We start from the raw sequence: 19,657 nt of genomic DNA on the forward strand, positions 1-19,657 counted from the left end.
ATATGAGAACCTAATAAAAGACCGATGACCTTTCCTTTTAGAGGAAGAGGGGTGGTTTATTTACATACATGGTAGGGACATAATTGATTTTCCATCTGAAATAAAACGAAGCCAGATCTCTGCCTCATGACATGCATTACAATCAGTTCCAGGTGGAGCAAATATTTGTAAAAAAGAAAGAAAGACTGCTGGAAGAAAATTTAGACAAATAAAAATTAAAACCCTCCTACAAAGGCAGGTCTATGGTTTCCTGTCTTTTGGACACATAAGAATTGGAGGCAAGGAAATGTGGATTTGGAGAAGTCTGGTGCTAGCTTCCTTGCTGCAGGCTCACGATCAACCATCCCATGTAGAAAAAAAAAATTGACCAAAAATATAGAAATTATTTTCTTTAGGAAAAAAATCTAACAGCAGGTTACTTGTAAATTTTTTCTACTCTGTGCCTAATCACTATTTTGATGGATTTTATTACTCTTGGTACAATTTGCAGATGAATGCTTTCAAAAACCACTGTTTATATTGAAGGAAATCTTATAGTTTATTTTGCTTTGGTCACCTGTCCCCTTCTCTCCTGGTTCACCATGGACAGTCAAGGAGAACAGTAAAATACATTAATAAAAATAAAAGTTTTGTAACGTTTACAGAGATTAAATTGTTTTATCACAGTTCTTTGTTTCAAAAAATAATGTTCAACCTTGAGTCCCAATGGCAGTATCTTTCTCATACTTTATTTAATACCCTTAATTTCCAGCTTTTTCTTTGTCTGGATGCATGTGTGCTAAGCGGTTTCAGTCGTGTCTGATTCTGCGTCCCCATGGACTGTAGCCTGCCAGGCTCCTCTGTCCCTGGGATTCTCCAGGCAAGAGTACTGGAGTGTGTCGTCATGCCCTGCTCCAGGGGATCTCCCCGACCCAGGGATCGAACCAAGTCTCCTGCGGCTCCTGCGTCGCAGGGGGATTGTTTTAGTGCTGAGCCATCGGGGAAGTCCTTTGTTTGTATATGTTCCTTCAACACTTTATGTTTTTAGCTTACCAGTGAGTATATGCTAAAGAATGACCATAATAAATTTACAGAAAATGTAAAAATTTTTTCAGAGAGTTCTAGAAGAGAATCAAGAACATTATCATATAGTTCAAAAATTCCTTATCCTGGGAGACATTGATGGTAAGATGTATTTTATTTTACTTTGCATGAGTTCTTTGGTTTTTTAAAGTAGTTTTCTAAAAAGTTATCAAAACAGTGCACATGACTTACCACATCTTGTCATCTCTTTCAACCTATTTGACTGCAACTATATAATTTTTAGAAAATAAAGTTTGAATTTAATCCAGAGGCTGTTTTATGTGGTAGTCCATAACAGTAAGGCAGTGAATTGATAAGAGTGCTATATGAATATAATAAATGTCCTTGGATAGTGTTTATATCTCTTTTTTGATTTGTATCCATCTAAATCTTTGCTTTAATGGTTTGTAGGTTTGATGGATGAATTTAGCAAATGGCTTTCCAAAAGCAGGAACAGTCTACCTGGACACCTCCTCCGCTTCATGACTCACCTCATTTTGTTTTTCCGCACTCTGGGACTACAGACCAAAGTAAATAAAAATGAGCTGTATACTCTTCTCTGCAAGGCTGACGCTTTATACATCTGTTGTCAGGAAAACATGCTACTTTGGGGTTTTGTTTTCTAGAATGGTGACCATAGTCTCACATTGTCGCTCAGTGATAACTCACTGCAGATGACTCTAATGTTCTGATCTGTGACTACAGAATGCTGATGTTTACCTGGACTGGAGACAGTTTATAACTTCAGTCCTCATCAGTACCCAACTCGAAATCAACCAGCAAGCTAACTGAACCAGACTGTTTTCTGTGGGATTTTAAACCTTTGTTTTCTTTCTTTTTCTTCTGTCCTAAATGATTGGTAACATTTTGGGCAGAGTATGCATAGAATGCAGAATGATGTAGTAGTTGAAAGCTGGGGTTTTGGATTAAAAGTCTTGGATTCACATTCTTACACCGAAGCTTCTAGTGGTGTAAATCTGGGTAAATAAAACCTCTTTAAGTCTTACATTCTTCCTCTGAAATGTGAACAATAATAGTAATTACTCACAAAGAGTTAGGGTAAGTTAATACAAGAAATTTGTTAAGCAGTTAGCCTGGCATGTAGTAATTGCTGCTAAGTCATTTCAGTCCTGTCCGACTCTGTGCGATCCCACATACGGCAGCCCACCAGGCTCCCCTGTCCCTGGGATTCTCCAGGCAATAACACTGGAGTAGGTTGCCATTTCCTTCTCCAATGCATGAAAGTGAAAAGTAAAATTGAAGTCGCTCAGTCGTGTCCAACCCTCAGCGACCCCATAGACTGCAGCCTTCCAGGCTCCTCCATCCATGGAATCTTCCAGGCAAGAGTACTGGAGTGGGGTACCATTGCCTTCTCCAGGCATGTAGTAATTGCTCAGTGGTAAATACTAAAAATCATTATGACAGGATTTTTATTAGATATATTGGTGGTACACATAAACAGCTATATTTATAATTTAATTATATCTTTTTTTTTTCCTATGAAGGAAGAAATTTCCATTGACGTTTTAAAGACATACATACAGGTAAACTCTGGTAAAACAGGTAAAATCAAATCCACAGTTTGATTCTTTTTTTTTCCCTTGACCATTTTAATGAAAACATAAATCAGAATGATAGTATTTTAATATCTAGTGGCAGAAAGGTTATCAAAATACATAAATATCTGTTAATTATCATAAATACTTTGTTTTGGAATTTAAAATTAATCCTGTTTAGCAGTACAACTCTTATGTCTGTATGCATCTCTCCTAAATATGTTTAAAATTTTGAATTGAATAGTGCTGTTATTCCTAGAACTTGCTTTATTATTGACATATTAACATTTTGATCCTTTTCTATTTTTCAGCTTTTAATAAATGAGAAACATACAAATCTCATAGCATTTTATACCTGTCATTTGCCTCAAGACCTTGCTGTTGCCCAGTATGCATTATTTTTGGAAGGTGTTACGGAGTTTGAACAGCGCCACCATTGCCTGGAGCTGGCTAAAGAGGCAGGTAAAAATGGAAGGCTTCATCTATTGGGCTCTGTAGGCAGATTATCATTTTGTCTTAGTAACATATATCCTAGTTTTAAATCCTGTTTCTCTTGAGAGGAAAAGAAGGAATGAAGTTTTCATTGAAATTCTGTTTTGGAATGAAATAACTTACACTGTATCTTGTGTAAAATATCTTTTAATTTTGGCATTTTCTTTTATAATTTCTTTCATATTTTAAAGAATTGTTATCCCAGATTTACTAAATCATTGTGATTATTTAAAGAATATTAGTGTGAATGATTAATTTCTTGTTTCTGTCCCTTCAAAAAATGTTTTAGATTTGGATATTGCAGCTATAACAAAAACTGTAGTTGAGAATATTCGAAAGAAAGATGATGGTGAATTCAGTCATCATGACCTGTCCCCAGCCCTGGATACGGGTACTACCGAGGTAATATGAGGGTACAAGAGGTGTATTATGTGACTGAATAATCCCTTGTGTTATGCTTTTTCTAAACGTCTACTTTAAAATATTCTGGCTTCTTTCTTTTTTTTAAGAATTTTTCTTTGTCAGCCAAGTTATGAAAATTGGCAGCAAACTTAAGTCTTGTGTAAGGAATTGCTTAGTAGTAGTTTTATGTTAAAGGAAGCTTCTTTAATAGTAAAAACCTGAGCATTGAATTTTTACTCATCCGATTATTCTAGATACTTGATCAGTTAACTAATTTTTATGTAGTTTACTTATTCCTTATTTTCAGAAAAGAATAGAAAGTTTTATCTAGGAAAGAAAAGGTTGTAGAATAGCACTGAAAGGAATCAGATGGTTAAATTGGTGGCACAACAGATATAGAATTCCAGACTGACATCCAGTAAGTTTTTTCTATAATTTAATAGAGAGCTATTAAATGTGAAAATAAACCAAGAAAAGCTATTTTCTTTCATAATTTTGTATAACCTGAAGGAAAATAATCATTAGTAGTACAGATGTAAGCCAGTTCTATTAATGTGTAGAATATCTTAGGGAAAAAGCACAGTTGACATTTCTTTTTTTTCCAATTAAATGAATAGGAAGACCGATTAAAAATTGATGTAATTGACTGGTTGGTATTCGACCCAGCACAGAGAGCAGAAGCACTAAAACAAGGCAATGCGATAATGAGGAAATTCTTGGGTATGCTCTATTTTATATTCTTTTTACAAAGTTTTTTTTTTCTGTTCTTAAATTTTGTTGTTTTTCTAACCCTTCCAGTAGGGTAAGGTACAAAATACCCACTTTTATGGCTAATATTGTGAAACAAAACATTTAATAGTGACTTACTATGTCCCACTCAATTTTATATATAATCTCAAGGTTTTGAAAAATGGAATTTTTTTTTAAGACATAGTATGTAAAAGTAGCTGTGGGATTTCCTGGTGATCCAGTGTTTAAGACTCCGTGTTCCATTGTAGTGGATTTGGATTCAGTCCCTGGTTGGGGAAGTAAGATTTGGCATGCTATGCAGTGCAGCCAAAAATTGAAATATATAATGAAAACAAAAGTAACTACATTTAATTAATCCTTTATGTGACTGTCACGCTGAAATAAGGAAAAGCCCAGCCATTAGGTAGAAAGATCACCCAAACCTTTTTTTTTTTTTTTTTCTTGAAGAGATCTCTAGTCTTTCCCATTACCCAAACCTTTAAAAGAAGTACCTTGGGCCCTGAAATGGTTACAGGTCACGGTGAAAGTTGCAGACTAATAATTTGACTCCTTTAGAAACCACTACACAAAAATCCATATATATTGAAAAACTATATATCTTTTTCACAGCCTCTAAAAAGCACGAAGCTGCAAAAGAAGTATTTGTGAAAATTCCTCAGGATTCAATAGCAGAAATCTATAACCAGTGGGAGGAACAAGGAATGGATAGCCCACTTCCTGCTGAAGATGATAATGCTATCCGAGAACATTTGTGCATCAGAGCTTACTTGGTGAGATTGTAGAGAAAACCATGAAGTGCCTGTCTTTATGATGACTTTCAAACCTGATTCACTCTCAAACCTTAAACTACTTTTTTGAAAAGTGGTGATTCACTTACTATCTTACCTCCCTTGTGACTGTGGGAATCACTGATCCCTAAGAACTTGGAAGTCCTGACCTTGTCTTCATGTACAGGAGCCTCTAATCATTGTTACCAACACACAATGTGTTTTCTTAAGATTCTTTGAATTCTTAACTCAACTTTAGCATTTCTGCTTTTGGTAACAACTGAAAAAAGCAAGATAATCTATATTATGACTAAAATAACAAAATACTCATTCAAAATTCATTCAACAACTAATGAAGTGATTAGCTAGGTTTTAGGACTAAGTCTGAATTTCTTTGCTTCCCTCTGGAAGCTAATAGGCTCATCAAGGACACGGATAAGCTCGTGAATATCACAGATAAAATACTTATTCACCGTAATTTTTTTGTATAAAAAAGAAATATCGAACAATTTTATTTCTTACTACTGCAAAATTACTTCTAAGAACCAAATTTTTAAAAATTGTATTGAACATATGTGAAAAGTTTTCATTTTTTGTATTTTTCTGTTTTACTTTACATTTTAGGAAGCCCATGAAACCTTTAATGAGTGGTTTAAGCATATGAATTCAGCTCCACAAAAACCTACTTTGACAACTCAAGCAACTTTTACTGAGAAAGTGGCTCATGAACACAAAGAAAAGAAATATGAAGTAAGTTAAATGTAGATGAGACATGTCTCATTGCATCTCAAAAATACAAGTCATATATGTAAGGAGATCATTTCTTCAACAGTTATATTCCTATTATAAGAGTTGATCTTATTACTGTTATACTTTGAAGAAAGAAATCTGTTTAGTTACCTTTTTGTAGATAATTAATCAAACATGAAACATACCTTCAAGTGACAATAATGTTCATTTACATGGTAAACATTTTAGTGTTTTATTGAACTGCAGTCTGTTGGTGTTTATTTTGTATTTGGCTTACTGAATGTCAGTTCTTTAGAATGATGTTCCATATATGTACATCTCTGTACTTTGCAAATATATTATAGTCCATTATATATCTGCCTTATATCTGTTTTCCAGATGGATTATGGTATTTGGAAAGGGCATTTGGATGCCCTAACTGCTGATGTGAAGGAAAAAATGTACAATGTCTTGTTGTTTGTTGATGGAGGGTGGATGGTGGATGTTAGAGAGGTAAGCTCTGTGCATTGTTACAAGCTACATCTTTTTTTTAAAAGTTCTTTCTCTGAATAGGAGCAGTTACAGATCTTGTATTACCTTTGTACTATATTATAACTGAACATCCCATAATTTAAGTCTAACCTGAAATACTAGTTAGGGAATATATGAATGTCTGACTCCTGGGTAAACTGTTTCTCCATATTTAATATGTTCACTCAGTATAGTGTAGTAAAATCTAATTTTTAAAAATTCTGGACCAAAAATCAATTATTCATGTATTCAACTCAGTCTGTAGAGGTGAAGATAAGTCTAGTAGAGTGAGTAAGACATACATAAAGCAGTGGCTCTCACCTCTGAATTGCCCATTTAAATGACCTGGAGAACTTTTAAAAAATACTGGGTTGATTCCACTAGTGGCTACCAGTAGGGAGAGGGAAGGAGGAGCAACATAGGGGTTGTAGGGTGGGAGGTGCAAAGCACTGGGTGTAAAGGAGGCTACGAGGACATATTGTACAACGTGGGGAGTAAAGCCAGTATTTTGTAATAGCTAAATGGATTATAACCTTTAAAGATTGTATTATAACAAAACAAAAAAACCTTTTAATGAGTCCCAAAAAGACATGACAATTAAATACAATATGTGATTCTAAACTGGATCCTGTGTTGGAGAAAAAAAGATGCTATAAAGGACAGTGTTGAGTCATTGATGTTAAGGTATTATATCACTGATAAATTTTCTGAAGTCATTAACTGCAATGTGACTATATTAGGAAAAAAATTCCCTTTGTTAGGAAATAAACTCTGAAACATTAAGAGGTAATGGAACATGATTGTGCAACTTGCCCTCAAAGGGTTAAAAAAAAAAAAAGTGTGTTTATAGATGCACACACAAGCAAATCATAAAGTAGACAGGGTAAAGATTGAGCAAAGCAGGGTAAAGGGTATTGAGATATTCTTTGTACTGTTGTTGTAATTTAGTTTGTTTGAAATGATTTTCAATTTAAAAATATTTTTTAGATACTAAAAAAGAAATACTGGGTTTCACCTCCACAGATTCCAGTTTAATTGGTCTGAAGTAGGGCTGGGCTTTAAAAAAAAAAAAAGTTTAAATTACCTGGAAAGCGTTAATGTGTAGCCTGGGTTGAGAGTCGGTTACAGAAGTACTAAATGCCTCCCCCCGCCAAAAAAAAGCACAGATGCAGTATTTTCTGATTTCAGAAAAAGCAAAGGCTGCTTCTACCCAGAAGAGATCTGGACAGAATGCTTAAAAGGTATAGCATTTGACTGAACCTTGAACGATGGGTAAATTTGGATGAGTAGAAGTAGGGGAAAGGAAGAATGCAAGTAATAATGTTGTGAGGGAAAGGTACTGAGGCTCGTTCCTGGGGCGCGATAGAAACAGTGCATTAACTCGGTTCCAAGGATTATAAATGCTGGATTCTTGGATAACCTTATTTTGAATAGAAAAATCCTAAGAGTGTCTTTGGTAGCTTTCCTTCTGCATTCCCTGAATCCTAATATATTCACTTCTTTTTTATTGTTTGTTTTGTTTTTTGCTACTATATTTTTTCTCACTTTACTGGCTTCCATTTTCTGACCAGAAACAAAACATTAAGGACAGTTTGCTGTTTAAATACTAAAAAATACTAAAGCTTCTTAGGTAATTAAAAAAAAAAAAAAGGCCAGCCCTACTTCAGACCAATTAAACCAGAATCTATGGAGGTGAAACCCAGTATTTCTTTTTTAGTTTACTACTACTGTTTGCTACTACTCCTGATATAGTAATTATCTTAAAAGTCTCCACATCTTATATATAAATTCATAATAGAACCCTGCAAACTTCATAGTTTTGAACCTTTTTGTGTGTCGGGGGTGTTCTTTTTATTATTATCTAATTAATTCATTAATTTATTTTTTACTGTGCTGGGTCTTCATAGTTGCACGGGCTTTTCTCTGGTTTCTGCGCACAGGGCCCACTCCCTAGTTATGTGTCAGCTTCTCATTGCAGTGGCTTCTCCACTGGGGAGCACCAAGAAGTGATTTCTTAAACTAATTATAAAGGATGATATTTTGAGTTGAGTTTAGCTTAATACTCTTACATATTCAGCGAAGCAGAAAATTATTCAGGGCTCCTGCTAGCACTTACATAACTTGTCTAAGGATTAGGAAATGGTGCCCACTCTCTTACACAGGTAGATTTCATGTCAAGTGCACATGACCTGTAGACTGGAGCAGGGATTAGATTTCAGCCGCCTCTCATTTACTGTCCAGCGCCACTGTGCAAGGCCCAGCTATTCAAAGCCCTGACCTGATGAGCTGGCTCTTGTATCTGCACCTCACTTTTTACATAACTGCAGAATGGCCCCATTCATGTTGGAGGCTGGTGGCACACAGGGATGGCAGAGCAAATGGAGCAGATAGGCCATCTCTATCTACTCTTCACCACCTCTGCCTCAACCACATTCTGGTTGACGCGTCAGATGTCTTTGCCTTGCTTTCACTCTTCTGTATGCAGCCCCTTCATGTAGTGTTTTCTTTTAAAATCAAAGAGATATCACTCTCCTACTCTGATCCTTCTGATGGCTTCTCATTACACTTTGAATAAAAACCAAAGTTCTTTTCTTGAGTAACAGAGTCACACATACACTGGTCCTGACTGCCTCCCCAGTCTTGTATCCTACTCTTCTCCTCTCCTTTGTTCTAACTTTCTGGCCTCTTTGCTGTTCTTCTGCCTACAGTGCTCTTTCCCTGAGATATCTTCATGGATGACTTCTTTACTTCCTTAGCAGCATACTCCAGTGTTATCTGTCTTTAGAGACCCTGCTGCAGCCCCACCCCCCTATCCTCAATAGGGTACATACATATATATCTACATATCAACACATCCCAGTTAATGATCCTTTCTCACATATAAGGCACTGTACATCCCTGATGGAAAGACGCTTTTTTAAAATATATATTTATAGGATTTTTCAAAGCTTTTGTTCATTCAGATGAGAAAAATATAGGTGGTAGCAGAGCAGTTTGTTCTGTTTTCCTTGAGGCAGACTGCTGGGCCCATCAGGCATGATTCTGGATACTTGATGGCAACCAGTCTGCTGGTGTGGGAGTCCCCTGCAGTCAGCAGAAGAGATCACACCCTAATACTTGGCAGCAACAGGGTTTAGGAGAGGCAGGTCCCAGAATCCATCCTGTGAGACCAGGTTATCCAAAAGCCAGCTGCTACTTTCAGTTGGTAAGAGATTTAGGAACCACAGGCACTTGGTCTCTTTAGGGTAGGGGAAAAGAGTATATTGGAGCACAAATGGAATGACCCAAAAAGAAGCAGTCCTCTCATTCTTACTAGGCTACAAGCAGGAATCACCAGTATGAATTATGAGTGAGGCCGCGAGGTGTTTTAAATTTACCTGTGAAGGGAATGAGTGCTTATTTGAGAAAATAAATGAAGGTGCTTTCCCTTTTAAAGCTAAGAAAATACAAAGCATGCATTTTAATATTTGCTTCCATGTATCTGTATCTCAAAACAGAACAAAAAGATGGATAATAATTTTTCCTATGCATAGAAACCTGATGTATGTCAAAATTAGTACAATTATTCTTTGGTATAATTTCCAGATTACATTCTATTGCTTCACACTTCTACTTATATCTACCTTCAAAAAATGTTTTAACAATTTAATATCTCATATGAACATATTTTTAATGATGAATATAATTGTCATAAGGGAAAATTTTAATTAATTAAGTATCTTATTAGGCTTTTCAAAGGAGCAGTTGTTATTTTTGCTTGTCCCGTTTTCTTTTATACCGTTATACAGGACTTCCCTGGTAGCTCAGCTGGTAAAGAATCTGCCTGCAATGCAGGCTGACCCCAGTTCAATTCCTGGGTTGGGAAGACCCCCTGGAAAAGGGATAGGCTACCCACTCCAGTATTCTTGGGTTTTCCTGGTGGCTCAGACAGTAAAGAATCCGCCTGCAGTGTGAGAGACCTGGTTCAATCTGTGGGTTGGAAAGATCCCCTGGAGGAGGGCATGGCAACCCACTCCAGTATTATTGCCTGGAGAATCCCCATGGACAGAGGAGCTTGGTGGGCTACAGTCCAGGGGGTCACAAAGAGTCGGACATTACTGGGCGACTAAGCATAGCACACAACATATGATACATGTTACTTTTTTTGTCTTGCCTAGCTTGTACGATCTCAGTTCCTCAAGCAGGAACTGAACCTAGGCTATGGCAGTGAAAGCCCAGAATCCTAATCCCTGACTAGGCAACAGGGAAACTCCTTAAGTTTTGTTTTACACTTGGTCCTATGGATTTCCTTTCAAGTTTTAAGATTATTTCAGAAAATTTGGGTACCTTTTTATTATTTAAATTATTTTACTTTTCAACTTTGTTATAAGAAAATGTAGTGAACGTAAGAGGTCTATTTTTTCTGTACTCTTGAGTGTCTACAAAACTTTTTAGAAAGATCCCTGTATACTTACAAAGAAATGCTCATTGTTTTCTCTGCAATAAGTTTTCTCATATATGTTAGTTCTGCCCCATTCACTGTATTATTCAAATCTTTGCATTCTTTTAATTTTTCTATTTTTATAAAATTATACAAAAGCATCATAAATTCATTCTAAGTAATAAAAAAAATATTTACAGTGAAGTTGTCCTCCTTGTGCACCTTTCCCCTCATCCTGACCCTTCTTCCCAGCAGGAATCACAGGGTATGAAATGCCCTTTCAAACCTGCCCGATATCTGCCTCTGTTTCCTTCTATGTATATCCAGGGGAATAGTTATTATTTTCTGTTCTGATTTTTGCTCTAGTCTTAACGTTTTTCCTTTTATGCAGATGTTTATTTAAGACATAGTAAATACAGTTTCAGAAGCATTTTGTTTTCATTATCAGACTTGTGACTCCTCTGACGTATATTTTGTTCATCTTCATGTTTTTTGCCAAAAAATTGTGTCTACTCGATACTGTGATTGAAACCTTACCTTGGGAATATCTTCGTGGTCCGGTGGTTAGGACCCCAAGCTTCCACTGCAGGGAGCACAGGTTTGATCCTTGGTCAGGAAATTAATATCCCACAAGTCGAGTGGCATGATCGAAAAAAAAAAAAGAAACCTTGCCTTGTTTTATTTTTAATGGGCCTAATAAGCTTTATAGAAACTCTTTAGCTTCTGTTTGTTGCATTTTGGTTTGTGTGTAGGATGCTGAGGAAGACCATGAAAGAATACATCAAATGGTTTTACTGAGAAAGCTTTGTCTGCCAATGTTGTGTTTTCTGCTTCACACCATATTGCATAGTACCGGTCAGTATCAGGAATGCCTGCAGTTAGCAGATATGGTGTCCTCTGAGCGCCACAAACTGTATTTGGTAAGTTCTAGAGCGTTTGCACTTGTAAATTTTAATGATTTGATGTCCTTTGTAGTAATATTTGGGGCATCCCAGGTAGCATTAGTGGCAAAGATCCCACCTGTTAATGCAGGAGACATAAGGGACTCGGATTTGATCCCTGAGTCAGGAAGATCCCCTGGAAAGACTGAAGTGACCTAGCATGCACGCACGTAGTAATATTTAATTTTGTGAGATGTATATATTCTTTAAATGTTCTTAGATTTTCTTAAAGTAATGATCCAGTTTTCATGTTTGTGCTTCTCTATACAGAATATGTTTACATGTCTAAGCAGTTAGAAGTATATTGACTGGCCCAGAGAAGTAGATTTGAGCTATTCTAATATACTGACCTCTGGCTACATAAATCTTAAAGAGGAATTTCTTCTTGCATTAAGCTAATCAGGTTGATTAGGTGACTATAAATTTACACTCTTCTTTGTTCTCATTCTTAACATTTTCTCTTTTTTAAAAACAGGTGTTTTCTAAGGAAGAATTAAGGAAATTGCTACAGAAGTTAAGAGAATCCTCTCTAATGCTCCTTGACCAGGGCCTTGATCCATTAGGATATGAAATTCAGTCATAATTCATTCATTCTTTGTAATCTGGGTAATTTCTATGATAAATGGAATTTTTTTGTAAAATATATGTATTTATAATTACTGAGTTTTTTCTTTTCCATTCTCATGGGGAAAGTGTAAAATTTAGGCATTGAATTTTGTACTTTTAAGAATATTATGGTGAGACTTTGAAAATTTAATGTATTATATCATTTCCCTGTGTTTATTAATAAAACTATATAAAAATTAAAATTTTTGTTCATATGAATTCCAGGAATGCCCATCTATGATATAATAAGAAGTTAAATTTTCTATTCTTTTCCCCTGTGATCATAAGTACTCTAAAATCTTAAAATTATAAAAATAGAAAGTCCTGATACATTTTTAAGCCAGATACATAATTCCTCATCATAAAATTTAGTGTTTTTTAAATATTACAGTTAATTAGGTGAACAAAGCAAGAATGTTTTCTAAAATAATATTATGCTGTTATTTTACTTTGAAGCCACTTCTGGTTTATTAATTCTCATTCAGTAAACCTGATCTCATAAGTTGCAGCATGTAAAGACTTAGCATCATATCTGGCACACAGCAAACACTGAATACATTGGGGACTATAAAATGAGTGAGATCTTATCTAGCCCTTCTAGTAGGGGAAATACAATAAATATGTCTTTTAAATGCATTAAAAAATACAAGTAATCTGAGCAGGAAGGAACTATTTTCAGCTAAGAGATTTCTGAGGAAGTAGTATTTGAGCTGGAGTCTGGGTAATGCATTGAATTTGCAAAGACAGAGATCAAGAAAGGTAACACATTACAAGTTTAAGAAATCAGTATGAGCAAGGCCTGCAAATGATGGGTGCATGTTTGTGAATCAGTGTTTGTGCCAAATTGACTAGCGTGTAGGACTCATAAATAGATAACCAAAAGGGAGAATGTGGCTCTAAGAGGAAACGAGACGTAGATTAGCAGTTCCCAAACCTGGTTGATCATCTGACTCGTCTGGTGAGTTTCTTATATGTATTTACATATGCTGCCCCAAGAGCTGGGGATGGGAGTCATGCAGTTTGTATTTGGTGTAAATATAATACACCACAACTGATCTTAATACACCATAAGTAATCTAAGTTCAGGACATTCTGGCTTAAATCAGAGATGGGTATTGATCCTTCTGTATGCAACGCAAACAGCAGGAGCTGACCATGAAACTGGCCTGGCATCACTTGGGAAGAAGTGTAGAGATATCAGACTCTGTCTCAAGTTTTGATTTATGCTAGTTCAAGTGTTCTAAAGAATAATTGTTAACCTAACAAAACCTCTTTAATTCTTATACCTCGGTAGAGCAGAATGAACTGATGGGAGAGTGTAAACCTAACAAAATGTGTACCAGATTTTATTCAGAAAACTACAAAATGCTAATGAAACCAAAGGAGCAAAATAAGTGGGGAGAGACACCATGTTTATTAATTGGAGATTCAACACAGTAAAAATTTTAATTCTCCCGCCATGTTGGTATATAGGTTTAACACAATTCCTATGAAATTCTAGCATGAGGCAGAGTATGTAAATTGGTATGGTGGAATTAATGCTAATTTTCTTAGGTGTGATACGGGTATTGTGGCTGGGTAGGAGAGTGTTCTGGGTAGAAAACATGCTGAAATATTTAGAAATGAAAGGTCATGAAGTCTGTACTTTACGTTGAAATGGTTTAGCTTTAAAATAAAAGTCTACATAGATAAAGCAAATATGAAAAAATGTTAACCAGTGAATCTATGGGAAGGGCACAAGATTTAAATTTTTTCAAATAAAAAATTGGGTGGAGTTTAGTAAATTATGAGGAAAACAACTGAATATCTGTATGGAAAATAGTCAACCTTGACCCTTAATTGATACTGTGCACAAAAATTAGTTAAAGGTAGATTATAAACCTGAATAAAAACACTAAAACTGTAGAACTTAAGAAAAATAGAGAATATCTTTGTAACCTAGAGGGTAGGTAAAGATTTACTATACAAAAGACAGCAGTTGCATTAAGGAAAAAGATTGCTTACTTAGACTTCATCAAAATACAAAATTTATGCTCAGATATGGCAATGGCACCCCACTCCAGTATTCTTGCCTGGAAAATCCCATGGACGGAGGAGCCTGGTAGGTTGCAGTCCGTGGGGTCGCAAAGAGTCGGACACAACTGAGCAACTTCCCTTTCACTTTTCACTTTCATGCATTGGAGAAGGAAATGGCAACCCACTCCAGTGATATTGCCTGGAGAATCCCAGGGACGGGGGAGCCTGGTGGGCTCCTGTCTATGGGGTCACACAGAGTCGGACACGACTGAAGTGACTTAGCAGCAGCAGCAGCATGCAGATAACACCACTTTAATGGCAGAAACTGAAGAGCCTCTTGATAAATGTGAAAGAGGAAAGTGAAAAACTGGCTTAAAACTCAGCATTCAGAAAAGGAAGATCATGGGATCTGATCCCGTCATGGCAAATAGATGAGGAAAAAGTGGAAACAGTGACAGATTTCATTTTCTTGGGCTCCAAAACTGCGGATGGTGACTGCAGCCATGAAATTAAAAGACGCTTGCTTCTTGGAAGAAAAACTTTGACAAACCTATACAGTGTATTAAAAAGCAGAGACATCACTTTGCCAACAAAGATCCATATAGTCAAAGCTGAGGTCTTTCCAGTAGTCCTGTTCAGATGTGAGAGTTGGACCATAAAGAAGGTTGCTGAAGAATTGATGCCTTTCAAATGTGGTGTTGGGATAGACTCTTGAGAGTCCCTTGGACAGCAAGGAGATCTAACCAGTCAATCCTAAAAGGCATCAGCCCTGAATATTCATTGCAAAGACTGATGCTGAAGCTGAAACTCCCAATACTTTGGCACCTGAGGCAAAGGGCTGACTCACTGGAAAAAAACCTGGATGCTGGGAAAGACTGAGGGCAAGAGAAGGGAGGGACAGAGGGTGAGATTATTTGGCTGGCATCACTGACTCAATGGACATGAGTTAGAGTAAACTCTGGGAGATAGTGAAGGACAGGGAGGCCTGGCATGCTGCAGTCCATGGGGTCACAAAGAGTTGGACATGACTTAGTGGCTGAATAACAACAATGCTCTTTAAAAATACCATTAAGAAAATAAAGCACAGAGTGGGAGAAAATATTTGCCAAAGGAAAACTGGCTCAAAAAAACTTGTTTCCAGCATATATAAAGAGCTCTTGCAACTCAGGGTAATTTCCTGTTGGTCTCAGCAGATAGGACTCTGTGCTTCCGTTTCAGGGGGCTTGGGTTAGATCTCTGGTGGGGGAACTAAGATCCTACACAAGGAGGCCAAAAATAAATAAATAAATAAACTCTTCAGTTTAGTCGCTCAGTCGTGTCCAACTCTGCGACCCCATGAATCACAGCACGCCAGGCCTCCCTGTCCATTACCAGCTCCCGGAGTTCACTCAAACTCATGTCCATTGAGTCAGTGATGCCATCCAGCCATTTCATCCTCTGTCGTCTCCTTCTCCTGCCTGCAATCCCTCCCAGCATCAGAGTCTTGTCCAACTCTTCGCATGAGGTGGCCAAAGTATTGGAGTTTCAGCTTTAGCATCAGTCCTTCCAATGAACACCCAGGACTGATCTCCTTTAGGATGGACTGGTTGGATCTCCTTGCAGTCCAAGGGACTCAAGAGTCTTCAACACCACAGTTCAAAAGCATCAATTCTTCGGTGCTCAGCTTTCTTCACAGTCCAGCTCTCATATCCATACATAGCCTTGACTAGACAGACCTTTTACAAGACCTTTTGGAACTAACACCCAAAAAAGATGTCCTTTTCATTATGCGGGACTGGAATGCAAAAGTAGGAAGTCAAGAAACACCTGGAGTAACAGGCAAATTTGGCCTTGGAATCCGGCATGAAGCAGGGCAAAGACTAATAGAGTTTTGCCAAGAAAATGCACTGGTCATAGCAAACACCCTCTTCCAACAACACAAGAGAAGATTCTACACAAGGACATCACCAGATGGTCAACACCGAAATCAGATTGATTATATTCTTTGCAGCCAAACATGGAGAAGCTGTATACAGTCAACAAAAACAAGACCAGGAGCTGACTGTGGCTCAGATCATGAACTCCTTATTACCAAATTCAGACTCAAATTGAAGAAAGTAGGGAAAACTGCTAGACCATGCAGGTATGACCTAAATCAAATCCCTTATGATTATACAGTAGAAGTAAGAAATAGATTTAAGCGCCTACATCTGATAGATAGAGTGCCTGATGAACTATGGACAGAGGTTTGTAACATTGTACAGGAGACAGGGATCAAGACAATCCTCATGGAAAAGAAATGCAAAAAAGCAAAATGGCTGTCTGGGGAGGACTTACAAATAGTTGTGAAAAGAAGAGAGGCGAAAAGCAAAGGAGAAAAAGAAAGATATAAGCATCTGAATGCAGAGTTCCAGAGAATAGCAAGAAGAGATAAGAAAGCCTTCTTCAGCAATCAATGCAAAGAAATACAGGAAAACAACAGAATGGGAAAGACTACAGATCTCTTCAAGAAAATTAGAGATATGAAGGGAACATCTCATGCAAAGATGGGCTTGATAAAGGACAGAAGTGGTCTGGACCTAACAGAAGCAGAAGATATTAAGAAGAGGTGGCAAGAATACACAGAAGAACTGTACCAAAAAGATCTTCACGACCCAGATAATCATGATGGTGTGATCAGTAATCTAGAGCCAGACATCCTGGAATGTGAAGTCAAGTGGGCTTTAGAAAGCATTGCTATGAACAAAGCTAGTGGAGGTGATGGAATTCCAGTTGAGCTGTTTCAAATCCTGAAAGATGATGCTGTGAAAGTGCTGCACTCAATATGCCAGCAAATTTGGAAAAGTCAGCAGTGGCCACAGGACTGGAAAAGGTCAGTTTTCATTCCAATCCCAAAGAAAGGCAATGCCAAAGAATGCTCAAACTACCGCACAATTGTACTCATCTCACATGCTAGTAAAGTAATGCTCAAAATTCTCCAAGCCAGGCTTGAGCAGTATGTGAACTGTGAACTTCCAGATGTTCAAGCTGGTTTTAGAAAAGGCAGAGGAACCAGAGATCAAATTGCCAACATCTGCTGGATCATGGAAAAAGCAAGAGAGCTCCAGAAAAACATCTCTTTCTGCTTTATTGACTTTGCCAAAGCCTTTGACTGTGTGGATCACAAGAAACTGTGGAAAATTCTGAAAGAGATGGGAATACCAGATCACCTGACCTGCCTCTTGAGAAATCTGTACACAGGTCAAGAAGCAGCAGTTAGAACAGGACATGGAACAACAGACTGGTTCCAAATAGGAAAAGGAGTACGTCAAGGCTGTCTATTGTCACCCTGCTTATTTAACTTCTATGCAGAGTACATCATGAGAAATGCTGGGCTGGAAGAAACACAACCTGGAATCAAGATTGCTGGCAGAAATATCAATCACCTCAGATATGCAGATGATACCACCCTTATGGCAGAAAGTGAAGAGGAACTAAAAAGCCTCTTGATGAAAGTGAGAGAAGAGTGAAAAAGTTGGCTTAAAGCTCAACATTCAGAAAACGAAGATCATGGCATCCGGTCCCATCACTTCATGGGAAATAGATGGGGAAACAGGGGAAACAGTGTCAGACTTTATTTTTTTGGGCTTCAGAATCACTGCAGGTGGTGACTGCAGCCATGAAATTAAAAGATGCTTACTCCTTGGAAGAAAAGTTATGACCAACTTAGATAGCATATTCAAAAGCAGAGACATTACTTTGCCGACTAAGGTCCGTCTAGTCAAGGCTATGGTTTTTCCTGTGGTCATGTATGGATGTGAGAGTTGGACTGTGAAGAAGGCTGAGCGCCGAAGAACTGATGCTTTTGAACTGAGGTGTTGGAGAAGACTCTTGAGAGTCCCTTGGACTGCAAGGAGGTCCAACCAGTCCATTCTGAAGGAGATCAACCCTGGGATTTCTTTGGAAGGAATGATGCTGAAGCTGAAACTCCAGTACTTTGGCCACCTCATGAGAAGTGTTGACTCATTGGAAAAGACTCTGATGCTGGGAGGGATTGGAGGCAGGAGGAGAAAGGGACAACTGAGGATGAGATGGCTGAATGGCATCACTGACTTGATGGACGAGTCTGAGTGAACTCCGGGAGATGGTGATGGACAGGGAGGCCTGGCGTGCTGTGACTCATGGGGTCGCAAAGAGTCGGACACGACTGAGTGACTGAACTGAACTGAGTCAAGGCTATGGTGTTTCCAGCGGTCATGTATGGATGTGAGAGTTGGATTGTGCAGAAAGCTGAGCGCCGAAGAATTGATGCTTTTGCACTGTGGTGTTGGAGATGAGTCTTGAGAGTCCCTTGGACTGCAAGGAAATTGAACCAGTCCGTCCTAAAGGAGATCAGTCCTGGGTGTTCATTGGAAGGACTGATGCTGAAGCTGGAACTCCAATACTTTGGCCACCTCATGCGAAGAGTTGACTCATTGGAAAAGACCCTGATGCTGGGAGGGATTGCTGGCAGGAGGAGAAGGGGATGACAGAGGATGAGATGGCTGGATGGCATCACCGACTCGATGGACATGAGTTTGGGTAAACTCCGGGAGTTGGTGATGGACAGGGAAGCCTGGCGTGCTGCGATTCATGGAGTCGCAAAGGGTCGGACACGACTGAGGGACTGAACTGAACAGAAGTCATCTATTCTAGCTGCAAGATAACATTCATTACCTCTATTCCAACATCTGTCAATGCGACTAAGGATAATAATCACGTTTCGGGACTAGTAAGGATTAGGGCTCCTGTGCTTTGGTGAAGAAGGTAGAGAAAACCACTTACACAACTACATCAGCCTGGAGATGTGCAAAAGTTCTGAAACAATGGGCAACTGGGTGAATGTCAGAAATAGAAATTTCAGAGTGTATATTTTAACTTCAAATATTCTAAGAGAAATAGAAGAGTGATAAAAATAAAATCATGTTAAGATTATCAGTCTAAATCTGTTATCACAAGGAAACAGTGAATTGAGTAGACTAAAAGAAGACGGGGTATCTAAGGCTAGGTTCTTAACTGGGGAGCAAATGAGGTAAACAGTAAATCACTGCTGAGTTCTGCAGATCCAAACTGGAAGAGAGGATGGCAATGTGAACATACAATTGAAAAGGCACACAATTCTAGTAAGAATTGGTAGAGTGTGGTGACATGACAGGAAGAAAAGCATTATCGGGAAGACCCTGTTAGGAAAGCCAGATTTCAGACTTTCCCTAATTAATTTCTCATCTTAATTTGAATCATTTCCTTGGGGGATGACTTCCTCCCCAAGTTAGATCAGGCTCTCTTAGTACGCATTCATAGAATCATATTTTGTTACTTCTTCAGACACTTTAATTTGTTGTAGTTTATAATTGTATGTCTTCTCTCACTGACATCTATGAGAAGGGG

The 19,657-nt window shown here is 37.9% G+C and overlaps 1 protein-coding gene and 1 non-coding gene across 5 annotated transcripts in view; both read left to right on the top strand.

Annotated features, from left to right (window-relative positions):
* Positions 1-12,475, top strand: part of NUP107 (nucleoporin 107) — a 49,406-nt gene extending 36,931 nt beyond the window's left edge. For 2 of the 4 annotated variants that reach the window (XM_040233409.1, XM_040233412.1), the window contains 11 exons: positions 1,095-1,164; positions 1,474-1,592; positions 2,568-2,606; positions 2,930-3,080; positions 3,400-3,512; positions 4,130-4,232; positions 4,872-5,032; positions 5,654-5,779; positions 6,158-6,271; positions 11,462-11,629; positions 12,126-12,475. In XM_040233409.1, the coding sequence (XP_040089343.1) occupies positions 1,095-1,164; positions 1,474-1,592; positions 2,568-2,606; positions 2,930-3,080; positions 3,400-3,512; positions 4,130-4,232; positions 4,872-5,032; positions 5,654-5,779; positions 6,158-6,271; positions 11,462-11,629; positions 12,126-12,233 (1,272 nt within the window). In that variant the 3' untranslated portion in view covers positions 12,234-12,475. Of the gene's footprint in view, positions 1-1,094; positions 1,165-1,473; positions 1,593-2,567; positions 2,607-2,929; positions 3,081-3,399; positions 3,513-4,129; positions 4,233-4,871; positions 5,033-5,653; positions 5,780-6,157; positions 7,128-7,363; positions 7,432-11,461; positions 11,630-12,125 lie in introns of those variants that run through there. The other 2 variants (XM_040233410.1, XR_005719721.1) reach the window with 2 other exon arrangements.
* On the top strand, positions 222-353 carry LOC120858977. The gene has a single exon (XR_005720001.1). It is a non-coding gene; the product is annotated as a small nucleolar RNA SNORA38 (small nucleolar RNA).
* Positions 12,476-19,657: the final 7,182 nt, after the last annotated feature.

The sequence above is a fragment of the Oryx dammah genome, unplaced genomic scaffold (assembly GCF_014754425.2).
Source record: "Oryx dammah isolate SB20612 unplaced genomic scaffold, SCBI_Odam_1.1 HiC_scaffold_29, whole genome shotgun sequence".
NCBI classification, from domain to species: domain Eukaryota; kingdom Metazoa; phylum Chordata; class Mammalia; order Artiodactyla; family Bovidae; genus Oryx; species Oryx dammah.